We start from the raw sequence: 23,358 nt of genomic DNA, 5'->3' as shown, positions 1-23,358 counted from the left end.
CGTCGGCCAAAAAAATTGATTTGCGTTCTTTCAAACTTAATTGCGTCTATTTGGACCCGCTCAATATTATATGTATAAATGCAGAAGACTTTTCCTGGAGTTGAATTCTTAAGGATTTTATTCAAGTTCAAAAAGAGTAAGTAAATTTGTCGGCGTATGTCCACGTCCTCCATAAAACGTCAAATTAGGAGGTTTCACGTCGTAGTCGTATAGTGGATGTCACAGAAATGCACTAAAAAGTGTTATGCAAGTGAAGAGCTGTTGTTTTAATCATTAAACCTATTGTTTTTTTGAAGTCGTCGTTGTGGTCGTCGTCGTAGTTGCTTAAGCTCCCTATTCTCTATTATCAAGTAGCACAAGAAAATGAAATAACACCGGTTTATTAACACTTTGGTATATAATCACACAACTACACACTGGTATGAAGATAACAGTAACCAGTGGAAAATTCATGATCAATAACTATCACGATTCTCATAATAAACTAACCCTACCTTAAACAAACCCTGATGAGCAGTATATCTTTTATTATTTGCATACACTTGTGAATTTGTAAAATGTCACTCAAATGTGCTTTGATAAAAAGCAATTCAGTATATTGTGAAGAACACATAACGGAATGGTCAATCAATAGTGATCACCTTTTTCAAATTAATTGCAAAAACGTACTGACTTTTACAGACCAAAAGGGCCAGGAGTTTTAAAATTCTTAGAAGAAATCTTGTGACGTTACTTGGAAAAAGCATGAAGATTACTTAAAAACTATGAAAACGTTCCTGTATGAACGAGCAAAAACAAGTGTAAGTAGAGCCAAAAGATACAGTCTTTTCAGTTTATAATAATAATAATAGTCTTTATTGCCAAAAGATAAAAGTACATATCTTTCGTTACATTCTAGTTGCCTATACACTCAATAAAAATCTACCCCTAAAGTTTGTATCTTGATTTTATAATATATTCGGTAAATGAGGTTGAATTTTATGTACCACAAAACGCTATTATAACTATTTTTCTTTCACTTAAATAATGACGAGTGTTATTCCCTTAAGTTAGCCTTAAAAAGCCTTCCAGCGCAAGTGGTAATGACTATGATTATGGAAATGATTATGATTACAAGAGTCTCACCACAGGCTCATCATTTTACATTTGAGTTTCGCGACTGCATTTTATACGACGGCCAATTACTTGATTAACTTATTAATACGTTTTCCTAAATGCGCTAACAAGCGGTTAGCGTTATGCGTTCGAGAGCATTATAAAACTCGATGCCGAAGTTGTGATTTGTTTGTTGTTTTAATTTTGAGGTCGCAAAAGTTCGATATTACAAATGTCACCTCTAATCCCCCTAACTAAAAAATATATATAAATAAATGCAACCCCTTTCACGTACATCGCAGTCCAAAACACAAACAGAGGATGGTGTGCCTGTGGTACTGCAACCGTTTATTTGATAACTTATTTCTCGGCCACAACAAAGATGTATTCAATTATTTTATTGGAGAAAGCCATTTTAAGGATAATATCAATCATTGGACCTCCCACGTAACCGACAAACGGACCTCTTACCTTTGCTTGTTCGCGCATAACAGATAACGATAGATTAAAATTACAATAACCTGGTAATACTCTGTCACCTAAGAATTCAAACTTTGTCAAGTTAAACCCAATGTCTTTCAACTTCTGTTTGTAATCATCGATTCCGTAAGACATATTACTGTGAGGAACCACCCATAACTTCGCTGCGGTTTTCCAAATAATCTGATGAAAGTAACTCAAATCCTGTATAGCCTTAAGAATCACAAGATCAGCCATGAATAACTTTCCGCCTGGCTTTAGAACTCGAAAAGCTTCTCGAAAAAAATCTTCTCTGCTATTCATGTGTGGTTCTCCTTCCACACAAATAACAGAATCGAAAGAGTTTTCCTCATAGGGCATCTGCGTTCCGCTACCGCGTGTTACAGTAATTCCAGTATCACGCAGTCTTCGCTTCGCTATTTCCACGTTTGCAGCGCTGATGTCCAGACCTTGGATGTTGCAGCCATTCTGGGATTTGATTCGTAACATGCCAGCTCCCTGCCCACAAGCAACATCCAGCACGCTGTGATCAGCCTGTATCGTGCTACCTTCTAAAAGCTCATCATGCACTGCTCCGTAACACAAAGGGTGTGGTATAGGATCACCGGATTTCGTTTTCCATACTCCAAATGTAAGAAATCCGTCGTTCCAGTCATGGTTGTTATCCACTACACGGGAATAAAATTCTGAAACTTTTTCCTCATGCTCTGTAAATGCCATCTTTATCCCTACTGGACTAGTTGATGATCAAGGACCTGCATCATAAGAAGACGAAATTTGAGACCTAGAGTTACACTATTACTAAATAATCTAGTAAACTACAATGACAATAAATTTGAATGAATGAATAACCTTTATTAAAGTGTCAATAAAATATATAGCAGAGGGGAACCGTCAGCTTATAGCGAGCACCTAACTAAGCATAAAAATGTATGAAACTGACCAAATCTATATGAAGCTAAACAATAATCTAAAAGTGAACATGTACAAAAGATTTTAAAAAAGCCTTGTTTATAGTGGAAAGTGCACTTAGCTTATCCAGCTAGTTTACAGACACTCCACGCAAATACTTAGAAACAAAGAATTCAAATACAACATAACAGGTTTAAAACCCCAACTGGCAGGAGGCAACCAGTTGGCTATTTACAAGCGTGGCCGAGGATTTGAACACGGGGCAACCGAGAACAAGCGTTACATCATATATATCTACAAAATACAGCAACAATGACAAAAGGGTGAGGACAAATGTCTTTGCGATGAAAACAGTTGTATAAACCGGAAATTTAGGAATTGCATAGATAGAAGCCTGTGCAACCCAATCTTTTAAGAGGCTCGATACGTCAAGCTTTCTTATTTGCGATTTCAAGGTATCATAGTTAAGAGTGCTTGCAAGTCTTTCCTTTCTGGATAAGTTATGCAACAGTTTGGGACCAAGGTATCTTAAGGAATGTTTGCCATAAGTAGGATTTTTTGAATCTGTGTAATGCAAAGTCAGTTTGTCTCAGCTGATAAGTATGGTTACTAGGCTGAAATAGATTATAAAATGGTCTTGGACATGACGTTATGTCTCGCTCTGTACATTAGAAGGCATTGGTAATCAAAATGTGTGTTCCTAAAGACAGCCCGCAAACTGAAGCCCGTTCTTGTAGCCTCTCTAAACTACGAATGTTAAAAGTGCCATACTAAATGGCAGTAAGTGAGCTGGGGAAGAATTGCCGATTTATAGAGTTTCATAAAATAACAAAGAGAGTACGCGCGTTCTAAGTGGTTAAAATCTATGGTTTATTGTCCCGGTAAACTCATAGAAAACTCTTAGAGTTATTTAAAAAGCAATAGACCACACTTTCTACGGGTTTATCGGCGTGATGAACGCCGGCAAAACCCATAGAAACTGTGGTTTATTGCTTAAGTATCTTAGCCATAGTAGGTATCAGATTCCTTACCCAGCGCACTGGTCCTCTGCCTTACTTTCTTGCGAAATTGCGGGCAGTCTAAGAAAAGCAATAGACAATAATAAATATACTTTTGGAGTATTTATAGGCTTTTCGAAAGCATTTGACACCGTGAATCACCAAATATTGTTAGTGAAATTCATATGGAATAAGAGGGATTCCCTTAAAATGGTTTACAAGTTACCTTGAGAACAGGAAGCAGTACGCAGCAATAGATGATACAGAGTCACCAAGACAAAAGATGACTTGCGGAATTCCACAAGACAGTACACTAGGGCAGTTACTTTACTTACTTTATGTTAATGATCTACCTAACTGCTCATTGTCCTTGTCTTTTAGGATTTTTGCTGACGATACAAATCTGTTTGCCTTTGCTCTTGACTTGAAAACTCTCGACATATTAATGAACTCTGAATTAGTGAAAGTCGAGGAATGGTGCTGTGTTAACAAACGTTCTAAGAATTATACCAAAACCAATTATATGATTATCAAATCATCAAGATAACCATCTGGAGGAATACAAATAAAATTGCAAAACATAGATGGTTTGTTCCACCTGTTAGAACAAAAAGATCATCATGATTAAATATCTGGGTGTTATGATCGATAACTCATTAAGTTGGAAATATCACATCTCTTATATTTGCTCGCGTATCTCACGTAATACTGGCATAGTTTCAAAACTAAGGCACTATCTTTGTACTTATCAACTCAAACAAATCTATTTTAGCCTTGTATACCCCTATTCACATATGCTGCAATAGCTTGGGGCAGTGCTTATAAACGCACCTACAAAAATGCAAACCAAGCAAAATACAGTCCTATACGATTAATGTTTTTTGCAACTACATCTGGACCTTTCACAGAAAGCGCTCTTCCTTACCTAAATCTTTTAGACGTTCTAACAGTAAATAATGTCTACCGTTTCCACACTTTAAAATTTACTCATCTGTGGCTTCCGCCAAACGTGTTTGATAGTCTTTTTCAATATGCTAGTGGCAAGCATACATACAACACAAGAGACGCATCTATGCAACCAACATGGGCAAACAAAGCAATTGATCTCTGGCGAGATGTTCCTCATCACGTGAAAGACCTCACTACATTTTCCTTTTCCAAAAAAATAAAACGTTATTTGCTGTCAGAACAGTACTCGAAAGTAACCTGAATAGCCTTAAGGCTCCAAATACCTAATACTATTCCTTCTTATCCCATTGTTAATTTGTAATGTATATAACATTATTCTTGTAATAATTCTAAGTGTGAGTAAATAAAAGATTGTTGATATTGTTTTAAGCTATTGATGTGTTCGTTAAAGTTGAGTCTACTATCAATAGTTACGCCTGGGAGTTTTAGATTTTCAGACTCATTTATAATCTCGCCCTTAACAGTAGCCTGCGTAGCATGGCGGTTTTGTCGAGCCGGGCGTAGGAGCGGCGTAGCCGCGAAATTCGCGCGCGAAGCGCCCGAGAACGAGCGGCGAAGCCCCGAGAAAAATAAAAATCACTTGCTTCCGCCCCAATCTCCTCGCGGTTTCTCTGCCCTCGCCCGCCTTTATTGCTTAGCGCGCCCAACCAAAACCGCCATGCTACGCAGGCTACCTTAACAGTTATACCGTTTGCTTATTACTTGCGCGTTTGCTACGTATATTTATCATCTGATACTTCTGAAGGTTGACCGGAAGTAGATTCGAATCATACTAGTTGGTTTCTAAGGTTGAGTCCTACTGTAGTTGGGACACTACAGTGCACGTTTCTTTGCCTATCTCGAAAATTTGATAGTCATCTGCAAACATAGTTTTCAAAACCCTTGTCTACAGAGAAGCGGTCCTAAGACTAACCCCAGAGGACAGCCACGATTTACTGGCCTCCAAGAGATTCCTACCGTCCCGATTCGTACACGACTTTGGCGATCGTACAAGTAACTCAGAAGCATGTCGACCGCCTTGTTTCGGAAACCATAGCTTGCATAACATGAGTGGTGGATGCAGAGAGTCAAAAGCTTTCGACATGTCCGTTGAGAAGATACTGACAGATAACTGGTTGTCCTTGGCACGTTTCCAGTACTCCACAAGGCCAATGAGGGTGTCTGCGATAGGCAGTAAGACAGCAGACGCTCAAATGCTTTGTTTAGGCAAGACAGTACCCTTATAGGCCTATAATTCTTCCGTGCCTGTCTGTCTCCTTTTTTTAAAAACTGAATCCCAATCACCCCCACCCCCACCCCCTTCCAGTCCTTGGGCCATGTACCCTTTTTAATGCACGAGTTGAAAAGGGTGCAAAGGGGTAGGGCCGTTTCTTTAGCACTGATCTTCAGCACCCTAGTCGGGGTGCCATCACCACCGGTGGCGTTTTTAACATCTAATGATTCTAACACAGTTCTTACTTCTGTCTCATTTACCAGTTCAAAGACAAACGCCTCAGGTGAATTCTCTTCGTTTTTCACTATCAATTGTACACTCGGGTGATCGATGAAGTCTTTTATATCAGTAAGCTCGACATCAGCGATGGTGGCAAAATGGTCGGCGAGTATTTGAGATACTTTGATCTCCGTACTATCCACGCAGAATTATTTCACCCTGACCCAACTTTGTGAAGACAAAAGTGTAATTATATTTTATTACTGGTAGGGATGAACTGTTTACAGGAAGAGGAATATAATTTTGATATCCTTTAGCGAGGATTTCGGTTGCGGCGAAGCCATGGATCAATTTTCTGCCCGGGGGAGGTACTGCCATATATGGGCTATATAGGTATGTACTGCTGTGAAGGGTATGGTTTTCAAGCAGTTTACTCTGGGATAGGGTATATAAATCAGAGAGTTTGGGTCTAGAAGAGGGTATCATCTTCCATTTAAACTGATCAATTGGCTCAAGATTTTAGTCTAGACTAGGGAAACTGGGAATTGCCACTCAAGAATATCAAAAAAAATCAAATCAGTTTTGTTTTAGCGGGACTGTGCTAGTGATCTCAGTTGTTTCTGGAAAACAGCTACCCTAGGATGGGGGGGTTTGGGGAGTTAAGTCTAGTATAGGGTAGCAAAATTCACTTGAACTAGCTCTGGTATGGGCTAAGGGTTCCAGGGTCCCAGCGGCATATCCCCACTCAAAAAGTCCTAAAGTACCCCCCCCCCCCCGGGATTTACTAGGCCTATCGTGACAAAAGTTATTACGGATTTTATCATACACACGGACACCAAGGTGTTGTAGTATTCCGATCCAGACATTTCGAAGAAATCTAAAGAAACTAAAACTAAAACCTTTATGTAAGCGTTATTAAGCCGCAATAAAAAGCTATAATAACGCTTTAAAAGAGATCAAAGAAAATGCTAAAACTCTGCATCAGAGGTCAAACAAAGACCACAGGAAATCAATATGCGTGTAACCAAGCTTTATGACCTCTCAATGTAAAACAACTGGAAAAAAACTAAATACTTGCTCAGTAAAATTTAAGAATCCTCTACAACATAATTTAGCCACTTGAAAGAAAATAATTGAACAAATGGTGTTTTAACATGAGGCAAAAGTCGTGCAGCGGGCCTACCAAACTTACATCGCCTTCAGGTTTTTCATAGACTTTCAAAAGGGGCCTTCGTCGGATTTCACATGGCGCGGGACATGGCACGACTTCGTCGCTCGCGGCCAAACATTAACGAGGCTCGCTCCGCTCGCCAAGAGGTCGACTTGTAGCAAGTCTAGGTTTTTCACTGCATTGAGTAAAATAACCCCAGGAACAACATGTAAAAGATAATAACCAAAAACCCATATCGATCACCCATTTCTGTTGGAAGCTGTAGTATAATGCTCATTCGCTGGACAACGCTTAGAAAAAACGCTTGATACCGTCCAAATGTAAGACATATAGGTTGTTTACCATTTACCACAAATTCGCGGAAATTCTGCTTGGGATGTAAATGGTAAACGATTTTTTGGTTCGTCCCACTGGAAAATTTCCGGGACAAACGGAAATTCTGAAAAGATAGCCCCTTTTTCCCGATTGGGACGTTCCGAATGGAAATTCGTCTACCATTTACAAGTTTCTTGAGTTTCGTACTAGTTTCATGTTGTAACAAAGAATCTGTTGAATTGAGTTTCGTACTAGTTTCATGTTGTAACAAAGAATTTGTTGTAACTAGAATCCAGTTTAGCGCGGCGCGACAATCCGGAAATTTCAGACAAAAGGTAAACGACACGTACCGTTCTTACCGACCGAAAATTCCCAACCAAAATTTCCGGAATTTTTTTATAAATGGTAAACAACCATAGTCTTCATCTTCGAGTTGCTCAGCATCCCAGAAGGCGTCATTTTGCCACAGGATGGCTTCACAAAAAGATCTCGCAGCCCGTCTACCAGAAGTGCGGCCCATCTCCACGTTTCACATGAAACAACCAGAATACCTCGAGAATGTCCAGAGGGTTTTTTAAGATCTGAAAAAAATTTTCACAAGAGATATAGCCTGCGTCGCGCGCCCGTTCTCTCTTTCGCCCACTACTTCCAAGCCTGCTACGCAGACTACGAGAGATATTCCGAAGTGAAGATGATTCATCGATCGAAATAACACGCAAAATTGACACGAACATCAAAAGAAAAATCTCGCTTTCTCTAACTTTTCAAATATTTCGTTCGTCATCTTATGCACAAGTCTTCTACCATTTCCTTTTCGTTGTTGTGTTACTAAAAGGCCAGCAAAGACTACTAGAAAAACGCAAAACAACCGATTTCCACGCCAATTCAAATCCGCTCCAGAAGATATTTCTAACTCGCCATGCTATGACGTCAAGCTTTTGTTTCACGCATTTCCAAAAGTGGAAAAGCTCTGGACTGTAAAATAGTTTGTTGTCGCTTTGCGCTTCACAAGTTTGCGCTTCGCACGTATTTGCTTTTTACATGCACAAGCGATAGTTAAATGAACCCAACACTGTAGCAAACACTCAGGGGGGGGGACCATGTCTACATGTATCGACTCTATCCATGGGGTAATCTTCCGTTTCACGCTGGAATCTTATCACAATGAAAACGCAGTTACATTACGCCAATGATATTCATGCGTTCAACCACGAAATTCACATGTCATTATTCCATCAGATCCATAGCCTTTCTCGGTTTCAAGGTCGGAGAAGAGAAAATGGCGTCTTTTGAAATCAGACGTGTCTCTCAGTCTAGGGACACAGTTCGCTAGAAAAAGTCGATTGCTATTTTACCATTTTATACTTATTTGTCAAGTTGCTATCTAAGTCGCGCATGCAAATTTAAGAAATGCGTAGTATGTTTTTCGTGAAAATTTACTGCCTGACTCGTGAATCAAAAAATAAAATATTGAGCAAGCGGGGGCGAAAGTCCCCTTCCTCGTTATTTCTTTTCTCCCAAACCAAACGGAAGCGCTTGCTACGCAGGCTAACGATCTTTCTATTCGTGCGACACTGTATGTTTGAGTGATACCTGATGTGGAGGTCACAGTTTCGGTATTTAAACGACATCAATATTGAATGTGTGCAAATGAATTTTAATTGATGTGAAGTATATATATGCTGTGCGCATAATATATATGCCGTGCGCATAATCAAAACCGACTGTCACGGGTCCGAATGAATGATTGTTTGCGGTTGAAAGGACAGTTTTCAAAAATCGTTTTAAAAATCTCGCAGGGAGAGAAACAGGTAGAGATGGCCCTATGAAGTGCAAGAGAACAAAAATTTTACGAGGCCTTTACTGAAAACAAATTTATGCGATCAGACACCAACAAAAGACAAAAGACACGGTAATTGAAATCTAAGTAATAAGTAGTAAAGGACATGCACGTCTGCACGAGAAAACTTGTTACTGTTTTTTCCATATCCAGATAAACACCTAGTTAAAAAATGATCTTTTTTATGCCGTTTTTTTTTTTGGCTTCCCCGAATACTTCTAAGATAGAGGGTCATTGGTTCTAAGGATGCATATTTCATAAGCCTGATGTTTGAATACAGTCATGCACCAGGGATAAGCATATTTTAGTTTCTGAAAGATCCGCACCGTGAAAAAGTTAACGACAATCGTTTCAGTCTCAGTTTATGAACAATGACAGAATCACTTCGGGTGTTCTGTGTTTGTTTTTAGGCGTTTTATTCCGACATTCATGCAGCGTTTTTCTCCTTAAAGTCCTTAAATGTGAATTATCGCAACCCGCTTGTAGTATTATGCAATTTCCTGCACCAATGAATCCGAAAGCTTTCGTTGTAGTATCTCGCAACACTGCGAAAGATTTTGTGTCCAATTCCATAGGAGTGTAATGCCACGTAATGTTAATGTATCTGATAGATAATAAAATCTGTTGTGATAAAATCTGCTGTGCATTTCATTTTCAACCTTACCCATACCGGCAGAAAACAAATTCAGGTGCAACATCACTTTGACTAACATAAAAAATCCAAGTTGAATAATTTCCACGCTAATCCAGTACTTACTTACTATATGTAGCTTCAGCTTAGAGTCGAATTTCTCTTAGTTCAAGTTAGAGGCCGTATCTCACTTCTCATTTCCTCTACGCCTTACATGTTCTTAATGGTGAACTTATATGGTGGCACTAATACGCAGTTAAAATAAAGTTACTTTACATTAAATAAATAATATTTTTGAAAAAAGGTTAATACAGGTGCTAAGCTAAGGATATCAAATAAAACTCAACTTACTATCAACCAAAACTGAGGACCTTCACGCTTTAAAGCCAGGACACTAATTGGCCGGAGCAAACTGGGAGGTTGACCAAGTATTCACTGTCGAAAAAGATTAAGCGTTTTGTATTGTAATTGGCTCTCAGGCCAGTGTAGTAGTTGGAAAATTTCTGCACTTAATATAAATGGAGAGGGAGAGTGTCCTAGAGTGACTCATCGCCCTCCCCTTGACTAAATTGATATGCAGTAGCAGTCACTCTGGTGACTAGGGTTTTGACTGTTTGCGACTGAAATGCTACTCTCCTGTCATTTAAATTTCGAAACAAATGCTTGACATTTCGTTTCCAAGTTTCCAGTAAGCCGAGCTTGGGAGTGGGAGGGGGTCTCAGTGACGGATCCAGGGGGAGGGACCGGACCCCCCTATCAGACCTGTAGTTAATTCTCACTACTTGTTTTGCACTGTAATTCCTTTATGGTCATGCAAATAAAACATTTGGTGTTATTGTTGTTGTTTAACACAGAACTTCACGCATCGACAGTATTCAACTGCTTGATTTTAGTTACTGAAAAGCGCGTAACAATTTACATTTAATTTCAGTAATAGTCAAGGGTGCATCCTTTGTGTAGAACTCATATACACGGTAAGGGGCTAAGGAATCTGATATTAATGCCTAACGCGTATAACTGCGAGGGGGGATTGGGGGTACCGTAGTGTGGGGGATAAAGTAATTTGCAGCAAACAACGGTTCAAAGAAGATTTGATGACCCTCCCCCCCTCCTTCCGTAAAAACATTCCTGGGTCCACTACCAGGGCTCCTCTCATATCTCATATCTTTTAAGTCTTCTTCAGGGCATTAAAAGCCCTGAAAGGTGGGGGTGAATAAAGGCGTAGTGTAACGAATGAAGACAATTTATATGCCGTCAATAGTGTGCTCTCCTAGCGTAAAATTTTGATCACAATATTGTGCGTTCAAACCATACTTCAATAACGTTAGTATTCTGTTATATCGTTATAAGGTTTTGTTATGGGTACGCTGTTTTTGCCCAGGGCTGTAAAGGATTTCGTCTCGTAAATGGATGATTTGTTAACCTTTAGCCAAAGTGAATGATTATTAAGCTTACAACCGAGCTGTCTGTGAGGCTTGTTCGGGTCAATACCATCAAGATGATTTAGTATCGTCATAAACAATGTAATCAAACAAACTCAAAACAAGTTGGTGGTTCAATTTTACCTAAAAAATGAAAAACAATCAGCCTGTAGGAGTATTAGATATACTGCATAAATATGGCCACAAAAATGTGGTTTGCATTTGTGCTGTGGAACCTCAGATGGCTCTATAGGGAATAGCTCCCAAGTTTAAACGATACAATGGCTACATCGCCTCTAACAAAGACATTGACAGATGCCCATCATAGCTGTATTACCATAATGATAAAAATTAGTTTTCGTCATTGTTATATTGACACGGGAGTTAGCATGGCAAGGTCACCACCGAGCTGGTGACTTCTATAGCCGCCTCGACTACATTGGGTACATCGCCGCTGACAAACATTGAGAGATGACTATCACAGCTGTGTTACAAAAAGGTAAAAATTAGTTTTCGCCATTGTTATATTGACACGGGAGTTGGCATGGCAACGTAACCACCGAGCTGGTGGCTTCAACTGTGCTCGGTTTTTAAGAGTTATTGAACACTGTGATATTGGCTTATATCCTGTATATATAGAGAAAACGAAGTGCGTTGAAATGCAAATTTAACCTTATAATAATTTCATTCAAGTTGAAAACGTATGTGAAAAGTCCTTTATGAGATGGCTTTAACCGATCGCAAGAAAGAAAGATTTAATTAGTAAAATTTCTTGTATGCCTCGAAAAACTCTTATACTTTCTTCTCGCGTCAATAATGTGGTCTAATCCTACTAATACGACAGTAAATGGAAAACCACTCGTTCAAATTTGTCTTTAAAAAAAACTCGACAAAAATCATCGTTTTATGTAGCCTTTAAGTTTCAAGGTCGTTGAAGACATATTAGTTTTCCTTAACGAATATTTTCCCCTAACCATTTCCTGAGCCGGCTGTTCAAACATAACGATATAAGCTTCGCATGACAATACAGGTGCCCTTCAAAAAAACGTAGCAACTGTTACAGATTAGGAGAATCGCGCTGTCAACAACAATACTTCCAGGTTTTACCCATGACCCTAGTACTATCGCTGTCAAGAACTGTTTTTTCCCCTGAAAAATTTGTTGTTAAGAACTTATACTTTATACTTTTTTGGTTTCATTCTAGTTGAAAACATTCATTCTAGTTGAAAACGTTCTCTGTGGTCGAAAACTTAGCAGCTCAATTTGATTATATTGCTTTTGAACTAAAAACAAATTGATGCCTTTTTCCACAATCTACTGGTCTAAAAAAGATTGTGTCGCAAACGGATTTCGTGCGTGGTTAGGCGTCATGAAATCCCATGCAATCAGTCAAACGCAAAGTAATTTTGCCGTTGCTTTGTTAAGTTGGCAATGTATGCAAATAGATTAGTAGGTTCATTAGACGATACTTAAACAGGAAAATTTATCAAGACCTGGGCTAAGTTGGTCGAAAGATGCGTATGTTTTAAACACGAGTTAGCCAAATTTCAAGGAAGCTCGAGCCTTTTCTAAAAGATTCAGTTAAGGTAACACAGAATGATTCTTTAAATCCATAGAAAGTTAAATGCAAATTCGTGGATTAGAATTTTAATCCTTCGCAAGTCGGCCTTTTTTGGAACCGGGCCCTGAGCTGCATTGTAGGTTTGAATTACTCCCTTTGCGGCCTTGACTTTCGAAAAACCCTCAGGTTCGCGTGAACTTTAACTTGCAATTGTCATGCCAAGACCGTGTTTCTGCTTGAATTACATTGACGGTAAACAAAAAATATTAGGAATATTGATGTACCACACGAGTCCCTCTGAGTTTTTACATGCACTGAACCTTTGACTGAGTGGCACTAGTTCCTTAACAATAAATATCGTTTTCACGCGGACAACTGTAAACGCAGCAATTTTTTTGCGTTTGCAATAATTGCAAACCTAACACTGAGACTCGCGTGGACATATGATAATTTCTGTGACAACGGCCAAGTTCTTATTCAGAGATCACGAAGAACAGATATAAGGAGCCCGTCGGCTGTTCATTTTATACCGTTACTCTGTTGCTTAAAACATCGTAAGCTTCTAGGAATATTGTTGTTTCTCCAATCACGTACAAAAAATGGCCTTTATAAAAAAGTTTTTCATTAGGGAGGCGTCTTTCATAAATGGAAAGAGTGTGTTTGTCTGTGCTCTACATCACCAAACGTATCAGTTTGAGACATAGCTTTCTTCAAGAAATGGTACGGAGTGCCGTTTCCATCCAATTTTTTTTTTTTTTTTTTTCATAACAATTTACAGCTTTTTTGTTTGTTCGTTTTTAAAAGCTCTTAAAGACGGAAGAAAGGGAAACAAGGCAGATAAGGGAGTCATTATGATGATTAGGATTATTTCTGTCCCAGCTCAAGTTTTAAAACTCTTCTCCTCGGATTGCGGAGATACAGCCGCCAGTAAGTGGAATAACAAATACAGCAGAAGATAATTTACCTTCGTAGGCTCAATTTGTAGTAGAGGGTCCAAGATACTCAGTAAGGACGATGTGATCGGTACGAATAATTAGTAAGAAGATATTCTTTCCTATGAAACCATGACAATGAAAAAGTTCTGTTTTACTATTTGGCTTTATATAAATTTTAAAATACATATATCTGTTTTAGCGGTTTCTGAAAATACTGTCACCTTTGTTCAACTCTTTAAACATGTGCAGAGAGAAGTTAATAGATCGTGGTAGCGTTTATTAACACTTTTACGCATGAAATACAAACTTTTATCGGGAATATTTGAGCATGACCGACTTTTCTATTATTTTTTACCCTTGATATAAGCCTCATTTGCACGACATTCATTTTGGGTCGGGCATTCCTAAAAATGGGCACGCGGGCCGTTACTTTTGGCACTGCCCGCCTGATTTTTTGCCGTGTAAAAGCAAATTTTTTGGCAAGCGGTCCGAAAAACTCAGGCGGGCCAGGACCACCTCCAGTGGCCGGCGTGCCGAAAAGAGATTTTGCGGGCCTTTCGGTCTCCGACAGGAAATCACTTACGCCGTTCTTCTCGTTATAGCTTCACAAACGTCCTTGATACGAGTACACAACAAACGAACTAGACACCCCAAATAAGTTTGCAATATTTCTATATTTGGATGTGGAAGTTAAGTTATCGCTAGTCGACGATTTGGCCTTTCGCATCGGTGTATCCTGACGAGCAATATTTTTGGAAATCTCCTGTAGAATATATTCACAAGTTCCACTATTTTCTCTGAAGTTTTATTACCATAAGTAAATCTTGCTTCAACCATGTCAAACCATGAAAAAGAGCGAGGATGTGCCCAAAACTCGGTCAGTCGCGGAAGATTTAAGCAGCTGAAAATAGCCTGCAAAAGGCTGTATTGTAAGCGTTTAAGTTTTGGCTTAAAAATTTGTTTAGATGCATGACGACCTTGTTTCGTTTCCTTCGTTTCGTTTTCTTTTTCGTGAGCTTAAAACCCATAATATTGCTTTTTGTACTTGTGTATCCACCATTTTTTACTTCTTCGACCTCAATGTTTTGTACAACCCGCGAAAAATTATGCTGATCCTTTGCTGATCGCTAAGTGCGGGTGACTTTTGGCGGGAATTTTATCTCAACGCCTAGTTCAGGGGTGCCTGCCCGAAATTAACATTGAAAGAAATCGAACTTATGTTTGTCCTGTAAATGACGCAGGCCGTGCCCTAGATTTACGGCCTGCGAGCCAAAATTTAGGAGTTCCGGCCCCAAAATGAATGTCGTGTAAATAGGAATATAGTCTCTTTCCCAAAGCCTTTCCATTATCGCTCAAGGTGGTGTCTTAACATATCAATAATAAAACCCATAAAATTAAAATAAAATTTTACACCATGAAACAATGACACCATTCCATGTCATTCACTTTTAAGGTCACGGTCATGAAACTAAATTCCCCCTCTCTAGCTGTACTCTCAATGATCCTACTCTTGTCGGATTAAGGAAAAACACTTTCAATAAAACTTTATAGGTAAGCCACAACGCTCTTAAAACACAGCAGAAAATACGGCATGAGCCATGAAGGGCAGTTTTTCATATACAGCATTATAGGATTATTAAAGGGTATTGAGCATTGAGAATGTATTTATAAAACTACAATAAAAAGCAGCTTATTGAGGGTGCAGCTCTACAGGAAAATTCGAGTTCATGACAACGTAAAAGGTTTTGTGGAACGGTTGTTTTTTTATATAAAATTTATGAATTATACATAATGAGAACTTAGGATATGCCACCAATCGAAGTGATAGATAATCCTGACCAGTTATTCCCATTTATCCAGTGTCTTAGCTTTCTCTCGGAAGCCTCTCAGAAACAAAGGAACTAAAATTAAGAAACACGTGACTTCAGGTACAAGTGAACAAGTGTGGAGTTCTTAAGCAGCTGTTAAAAGGTAAAGTATGCCAGTAAGATGCGTTGAAATTATATGCAACAGCACTGTTAACATTGGCGACCCCAAGAAAGGGATAAGCACACACGCAATTCCAGTTTTCACTTTTTGAATTCCTTTGTCATTACGTCACATATTAGCCTGTCAATTTCGTGATCAGCGAAATTGAGCGTGCCAAAGAAAATTAGACATCAAAAAAATTCTGGAAAAAACTCATTTTGTTAAAAACGCCATTTTTTTCGAAGAAGCTCTCGTAGTACGTAATTTGTTCTTTCAGTCAACATAATAAAAAATGTTTGAATCATGAGTACTTTTAGAGAAAGCTGAGGACAACGCTTTATTTCTTTTCAGTGGAAAGTCGCTATAAACGTTTCTCTCAACATAAAAAATAAAATAACACAGTCATGCTATTTCAGTTTCTAAAGAAGCCTGTCAAATGAAAACTCTTTTAAGGGGTTCGATCCTTTTTTGCCCAGTGGTATTAGAGAAACGCATAGCTTAGCCACAAAACTGTATAAAATGGACAGCGTTCACGGATCGTAAGTCGGCGTCTTATAACTGTTCCTTCTCATCTTTAAACATAGAAAATTGGCCACTCTCACAGGAATTGATGATATTACACTATGTTTGCGGGAGGAGGCTGCGCTGATAGATATTTGCAAGAGGAGCGATCGTCTATATTCTGTCTCCTTTCATTGTTCAATTACAAACCTAACTGTCATAACTGTTTATTAGCACGATGCCAAAATTGCGAGCAGTTTTGTTTGCCGTGGGTCCACTAAATTCTATACCAATTACAGAGCATGTTAGAACAACTGGCCCACGCAACCAGGCAATGTGAGTACACTAACGAAATGCCAGGTGTACAAGTGTTGTACAGATGATCATAAGAAAACGATATCTATCTTTTAGGAACTTGTCCACTAGGAAAACCGGCCGTGTAAAGAAGCCTTAATCTTAGGACATGTTCCCTGCGTGAAAAAACTTGATAGAGGGACTCGTGTGTACATCAGTAGCCAAGTTTGCTTAACAGCAATGTGGCTGAAGCAGAATTCCTAACTCGAGAATTGCAAGTTTAGTTACGTTTACGCGAAAGAACTTTTATCGCAAACTTGGACCGGAATTGCCAGAAATTTAAAGTCCAGAGCCTTCTTAAAAAGCTGCTTAGCGCTGAAAGAGGATCAAAATTTCCATTCCACGACTGTATTGAATATCCAAACTTCCTCGAGTAAACCTTTCATATTTGGGTACATAACTGAGGTAACGTAGCATTTGCGAATTTACTGGTATTTCGTATTCGACTAACGGTGTGGGTTTTTAATCCTTTGACGACGGTTGTGGTCGTTTTCTTTCCTTATGGAACGATGCATATTTTTTTCCTGGACCCATTTATCTTTCAGTTAAGGTGGCCCGAGCCTATTTATATGCGCGTTAGTTAATATGTTTTTGAATCGCGTTTTTCGGCAGGAATGGTTTAACCGATTTCCATGATTTTTAGTATCTTTAATACAGAATGGTCGAACTGTGAGAAAATGTTATTTATTTTCTTGTAGGTATAAAATCGTGTGAGATATTGGCATATGTTTAAAACCGCATTTTTACAAAAAATGTCAATGATTTCGAAACCCTAAGTTCTCCCATTCTTTATTAAGGATGTCAAAAATCATAGAAATCGGTTAAATCATTTCTGCCGACAAACGCAATTCAAAAACATAACCATGCAACGCGCACATAAATAGGCTCAGGCCACCTTAAAGCTAACAAGGGTCTAACAAAGTGGTAACTAAGAAACAAAGTCAGCAAAGATAGATCTTTCCATTAATACCTCGTTTTGGGCATTCTGATCAATCCTGACAGAATTACACTCCCTCACGAAAACAAATTAACATGTTGGAGAAAAATTCACTGCCAATTTTGCTGTTTACCTGCTACTCTTTGAAGATTAAATTTGTCCCTTTCCAAAAAGGTTAGCCAGCCACAATTCCATGCAAAAGAAGGACGATAAAGAGGGAAACAAAACTGCATGTCAGAGGGAAAGGCAAAGGGAAAAAAAAGAGAGCGAGAAAAAACATCAAAATAGATTCGCAAAAAACATTTTATATAAGCCAAATTTTGGCTCATGCGCATGCGCGAAAATCAAAAGAGGTTGCTTGATTTTGTCGCGTAGGTGTGGTTTGTTTACGTCCCGGGACGTACGTTTTGCTTCCCCGAGCGTTGCTGTGGACTTCACTTAAAGTGGATAGTAAGTAGGGAGATCGAAGTGAGTGAAGACTTTATTTAAAGTGGGTAGTACTTAAAATAATAGCCATAGAATGAATAGATAAATAAATAATAATGATAACAATAAAATAGTCTACAATCTAATTAATCTAAAAGTAAATTAACAAGTAGAGTCTCAAGTATTACACAAGTTATAATCTCAACTATGAGACTTGAAAGGTCTTTCTTTCTAATACTTGTTTTGAAAGCCGATAATGCGGCTAGGTCCCAGTCCTTTTTAGACAATTTGGACCATAAAAAATGGTCCAAGGTATCTAATGGACTGTCTGCCATATTTCACGGTATTGAACCTAGGAATAAAGAAGTCTGAATTTCGTAGGTTATAACTAGACAATGATACGCTGAAAAGATCGATAATATTCGAAATATTCGCAGCTATTAACTTAAAGTTCACTTTGTACACGAGGATTGCGACATCCTGCAGAATGTTTCCAATAATTCAACAACACTGAACCCTAGTCACAGGTGCGAGTGACATCACAGTCAAGAACCAATAACAACACACAGACTAATCTCCATAGAAACTCGCTTTGCTGAACTTCAGAATACCCTGTGACTTATTTGCATCTCGTTGATTAACAAAATAAACTATTGTGTTTATGCATCGTTCAATTTAAAGCGTTCCGACGAGTGACCGGGTATATTGAAGTTGCTTCAGTCACTATTTACAAGGATTAACTATCCTCAAAGCTCAAGTGCAATCCTGACTTCAAGGTTTTGTTTAACAGTAAGTTGAGTTGAAGTTAGCATCCCTAGCTAAGCACTTCTTTTAAGCCTTCCTTTTTGTTACTTATTTATTTTCCTTTATTTATGATAATTTAACTATCAGTACCATAAATGTTCAATATCAAGAACCCGTAAATTGCAGAGGAAATGAAAAGTCATCTTAGGTAAGGTTTCTAACTGTAATCAATAGAAATTCGACTTTTGGCCACGACTCAGAACCCCTTGCCTGTACCGGTGGACTCATCTCAGTCAAAGAAAACTCACATTTTGATTGCTCACAGAAGTGCGGATATTCAAATTGGAATTCCATATCAGAGAACTGATATTAAAGTGAAATAGCTTGAAATACATGGGTAACAGGTTTCCTACAGCTCCTTTCTATTAGATACAATACGTTTAAAGGTCTTAGAGGGTTATGGACATTTCGTCCCACTTCGGAGAGAAAATCTTCCGACTGTGTGTACAAGAAATTACCTCGAAGGGCGATCTGATAATCCCTGGATCAAATTCCATTGTTTTCTTTTGTCAATTCCCCAAGTTGACAGAAGTTGTTTCCATGTTTCTTGTATCGTTCTCAGTCGCAGGTGCAGAAAATGGCCGCCAGGTTGTAAGGCGTCGTAAATCGAGAAAACGCTGTGTTAGCTAGCTGCTTTCAAGTATTTTATTACCTTCAAAGACATCAATCCTAGGATTCTGTGGAATTTTCAAAAGTTATTTCTGACTCTAAGAGATCATTTTTTTTGTTTCGAAGTGACAATTTTAGTCACCCATTTGCGCCAAAAACGCTTTGTCATGGTACATTCGTGCTTGAATGGGTTGTTTCAGTGTTGTTTATATACGGATATGTACGACCATTTCTCCCGATGTTTGCATAGTGCATAAGTCAATCCATGTTCCGAAGAACGACTATAAAATGTAGACTTCATTTGCATGAGGAGTGTTTTTCTTTTAGTTTTTTTTTCTGATTTTCGCTCAAGGCAAGTGGGAGAGTCGTCAGAGTTATCCAGTGCAAAACCTGTTCAAAGCGGTTGTGTTCAACTAATAAGCCCGCGAAATCACACATCTGGAGTTGGAAACCTACAATCATCGGTGATGAAGAGCCAAGTGCGTAAAACTATTAACAGCAGTTCCTAGTGATTCTATGAAGGGAAAGCTCTAATTTTAAAGAGGGTACAAAAAATAAAATTTCGTTGTTCCTTTGCCATGCATACATGCTGCAGGTCTGTCTTCTGGTTCACAACATTTGCTCCGGACATCGAATCTTGAGTTGATCGTTTGACCTTCTGGCACTGCCTGCATTATACGAGTTAACTCTGCTTTACACTTTCCTTCTCTGCCCTGGTGTATTCTCTATTTTGGAATCCCCCATAATACACTCTGTTTTCCTCACGAACTTTGCATAAAACATCGTTTCAGATGCTCCAGGGAGGACTGTAAATTGCAATACAATAACTTATGCAAAATTAGCGAGGCAAAAAGAGTGTATTGTGGGGCATTCCAAAATAGTCAAAACAAGGTTTCAACGACGTGGCTTTGAGGGGAATTTCTGAGGGGTAAGCCTTGCCTTCGTTGAACCATGATTTCCCCTGGTGGGACTAATAGACCTTCTTTATTGATGTACTATGTTTATGCTGTGACATTTGTGACAGTATTAGGTAGCTCATGGATAGACTTGGCCGGTGAGGTTTGGGAAAATATGGCGCTCATTTAATTATGGATACTTTTCTGAATAGATTTTATGTTGGCTAATTACAGCATCAGTGAATGACGTTATCTTATGATGTAGGAGTCTTTGATCAAGACGTTATTTACAGAGCATCAAGAGAAGGTTTCGGAGTTTTACTAAATTATTTAGTTATAGGTTAGCTCCAGGTCTTAATTAACGTTGTCTTGTAATGCAGGTCCTTGATTATCAAAAAGTTCAGTTAGGATAAAGATGGCATTTACAGAGCACGAAGAAAAAGTTTCAGAATTCTATTCCCGTGTAGTGGATAACAACCATGACTGGAATGATGGATTTCTCACATTTGGATTGTGGAAGACGAAATCCGGCGATCCTATACCACACCCTTTGTGTTATGGAGCAGTGTATGATGAGCTGTTAGAAGGTACTATGATACAGGCTGATCACAGCGTGCTGGATGTTGCTTGTGGGCAGGGAGCTGGCATGTTACGAATCAAATCCCAGAATGGCTGCAACATCCAAGGTCTGGACATCAGCGCTGCAAACGTGGAAATAGCGAAGCGAAGACTGTGCGACACTGGAATTACTGTAACGCGCGGTAGCGGAACGAAGATGCCCTATGATGAAAATTCTTTCGATTGTGTTATCTGTGTGGAAGGAGAACCACACATGAATAGCAGAGAAGATTTCTTTCGAGAAGCATTTCGAGTTCTAAAGCCTGGAGGAAAATTGTTCATGGCTGACATTGTCACTCTTAAAGCACTTCCTGATCTGAGTTACCTTCAGCAGATCATTTTGAAGACCGCAGCGAAGTTATGGGTGATTCCTAGCACTAACTTGTCCTACGGAATCGATGATTACAAACAGAAATTAAAGGACATTGGGTTCAAGTTGACAAAGTTTGAATTCTTAGGCGACAGAGTATTACCAGGTTATTGTAATTTTAATCTTACGCTATCGGTTATGCGAGAACAAGCAAAAGTAAGAGGTCCGTTCGTCGGTTACGTGGGAGGTCCAATGATTGATATTATTGTTAAAATGGCTTTCTCTCACAAAATTATCGAATATGTCTTTGTTGAGGCCGAGAAAGAAGTTATCAAATAAACAGTCGCAAAACCACAAGCACACCATCCTCTGTTTGTGTTTCGGACTGGATTCACTCAGAAAATTTAAAATGAACTTTTCTGTGCTCTGATATCTTTGAGTTGAGTCGTGGGAATTAGATTTCACGTTTGAAAAATGTTCTTTCTTACGCCTCAAAATCAACAAAACGAATAAATTTCAAAATAAGTAGTAGAATACTCTCAGAAATTACAGTGACTGAGTCAGAGCGTTGTGTAGGAGCTGATTCTTGAAATCAAACCACAACAATCCAACATATTTCAATATTTTCCATGTTAATTTGTACATATTTAAAGTAAAAAATACAGGTTTGCGGGTTTGTATCTTGACATAATATGTTATAACAATATTTCACTTTACATTCTTAGTAAGACTGGACATTCCAGCTCTAGTTTATATACCTAATTATTTTATTTCTCTACAAAAACGCTTAGACAGATTTTAAAACATCTTCAACTTTTTTCAAAATTTGAAATGTTGCGCTAAGTTTTATTCGCGCGAGACGCTCTATCTAAACAAAGGTGCCCAAACATATTGTGCGAGTTATAAGATTCTGGATACTACGAATTGAACAAAGAAGTTTTGTTATTGAATAAACCGTAGCCGAAATTTGCGATTATTTTTCAATGAATTAGTGATCTTTGACTCGGAAAGTGCAAATAAAGTTTGAAAGAAAGTGTTATCGTATTATAATGTTTATGCTAACGATTTTAAAAAGTTTTGATTAGTTCGTCTTGTTCCTTTGTGGTCTGTAGTTCACTGTCACAATAGTACCCAGGATCCCAATGACGTGTTCATATCTAAATGACAACTGAAAGAGTTTCATAGTGTAATCATTTAGGTATAGTTCAGTGTAATTTTGCAAATTAATTAGTATATATCACATGTATCAGCAATAATATTACTCATCGAGTTTGTGAATGAGATAGGTCTCGTTTATTGTTTCTTGTTTCTTCTTCTTCTTTAATTTGTTCACGGCATGTATCCTCTGCTTAGTCCCTCGGAATACTTCCGTCTGCCCTTTTACAAATACACCTCGGTCTTTAACTTTGGTAGTAGTTTTTCTCTCCCTCCCCTCTTCTCCCCCCTTTTTTTTTTCGTCTGCTACTTGGGTTAAATTTCAAGGTCTCTTAAAGAAAAGCACGAAATACCTGGAACTCCATTATCAGAGTCTTGGATACGACTGAGGCTCTTATAAGGTAAATGAATTTTGATCAGTGGTGACCTTTCAAAAATAAGAAGATACATGGAACACCTAAGTGAAAATTTAAAGACACAGCACGTTGTTAAATATTGGATCAATTTTGATGAGAAGGTAAATGCCTTTGTTTTTCTTCAGTAAAAGGGGTCATAGCTACATAGGCGATAATGTTACAGCCGCAAAGTTAAAAAAAGGATATATGTTATCATGACGCCATCGACTGTAGTGCCACAAAATGATTTGTTTCGAATTCCATTCCAGCTTTAACTGAGCAAACGTTGGAAATGCAGAAATTAAAATGCTTTGAAAGTGAATTGTCATCACCATTGCTGGCGTTCAGTTTCTGAGCCTATATTTTGTTTACATTAAGGGAGGTATAGATCTGATCCGAGTTGTCCCTCGTCTTCAAGGTAAGTCAAAGTGCTAGATAAAAAAAAATGTTCTATTTAACGGGTTTTCTTTTTAACGTTGCTCTTAAAGAAAAAAAATTTAAGATTGAATTTAAAGATCAGAAGTAACCAAACCAGGTTGAGAAAACATGTCAATCACCTGTCCTTAATGCAGAGCACAAACATAATGAACCAACCAGAAATTGGCACCTGTCAATTTTAGTTTTT

At 38.4% G+C, this 23,358-nt stretch overlaps 2 protein-coding genes across 3 annotated transcripts; one reads left to right on the top strand and one right to left on the bottom strand.

Annotated features, from left to right (window-relative positions):
• Positions 1-378: 378 nt before the first annotated feature.
• On the bottom strand, positions 379-2,330 carry LOC140945911 (methyltransferase GfsG-like). Its single transcript, XM_073394978.1, has one exon. It carries the CDS (start codon positions 2,293-2,295, stop codon positions 1,456-1,458), a length of 840 nt encoding a protein of 279 aa, XP_073251079.1. The 5' UTR covers positions 2,296-2,330; the 3' UTR covers positions 379-1,455.
• A 13,326-nt stretch (positions 2,331-15,656) lies between these two features.
• Positions 15,657-21,614, top strand: LOC140935537 (methyltransferase GfsG-like). Of its 2 annotated transcripts, none has more exons than XM_073385107.1 (2): positions 15,657-15,731; positions 20,636-21,614. In XM_073385107.1, the coding sequence occupies exon 2, from the start codon at positions 20,671-20,673 to the stop codon at positions 21,520-21,522; it is 852 nt and encodes a 283-aa protein (XP_073241208.1). In that variant the 5' UTR covers positions 15,657-15,731; positions 20,636-20,670; the 3' UTR covers positions 21,523-21,614. The 2 variants fall into 2 exon arrangements, with proteins under 2 accessions (XP_073241208.1, XP_073241201.1); XM_073385100.1 differs by lacking the exon at positions 15,657-15,731 and adding an exon at positions 18,617-18,735.
• Positions 21,615-23,358: the final 1,744 nt, after the last annotated feature.

This window comes from Porites lutea, chromosome 1 (genome assembly GCF_958299795.1).
Source record: "Porites lutea chromosome 1, jaPorLute2.1, whole genome shotgun sequence".
Classification (NCBI taxonomy): domain Eukaryota; kingdom Metazoa; phylum Cnidaria; class Anthozoa; order Scleractinia; family Poritidae; genus Porites; species Porites lutea.
This window is presented reverse-complemented; position numbering and strand designations above follow the sequence as displayed.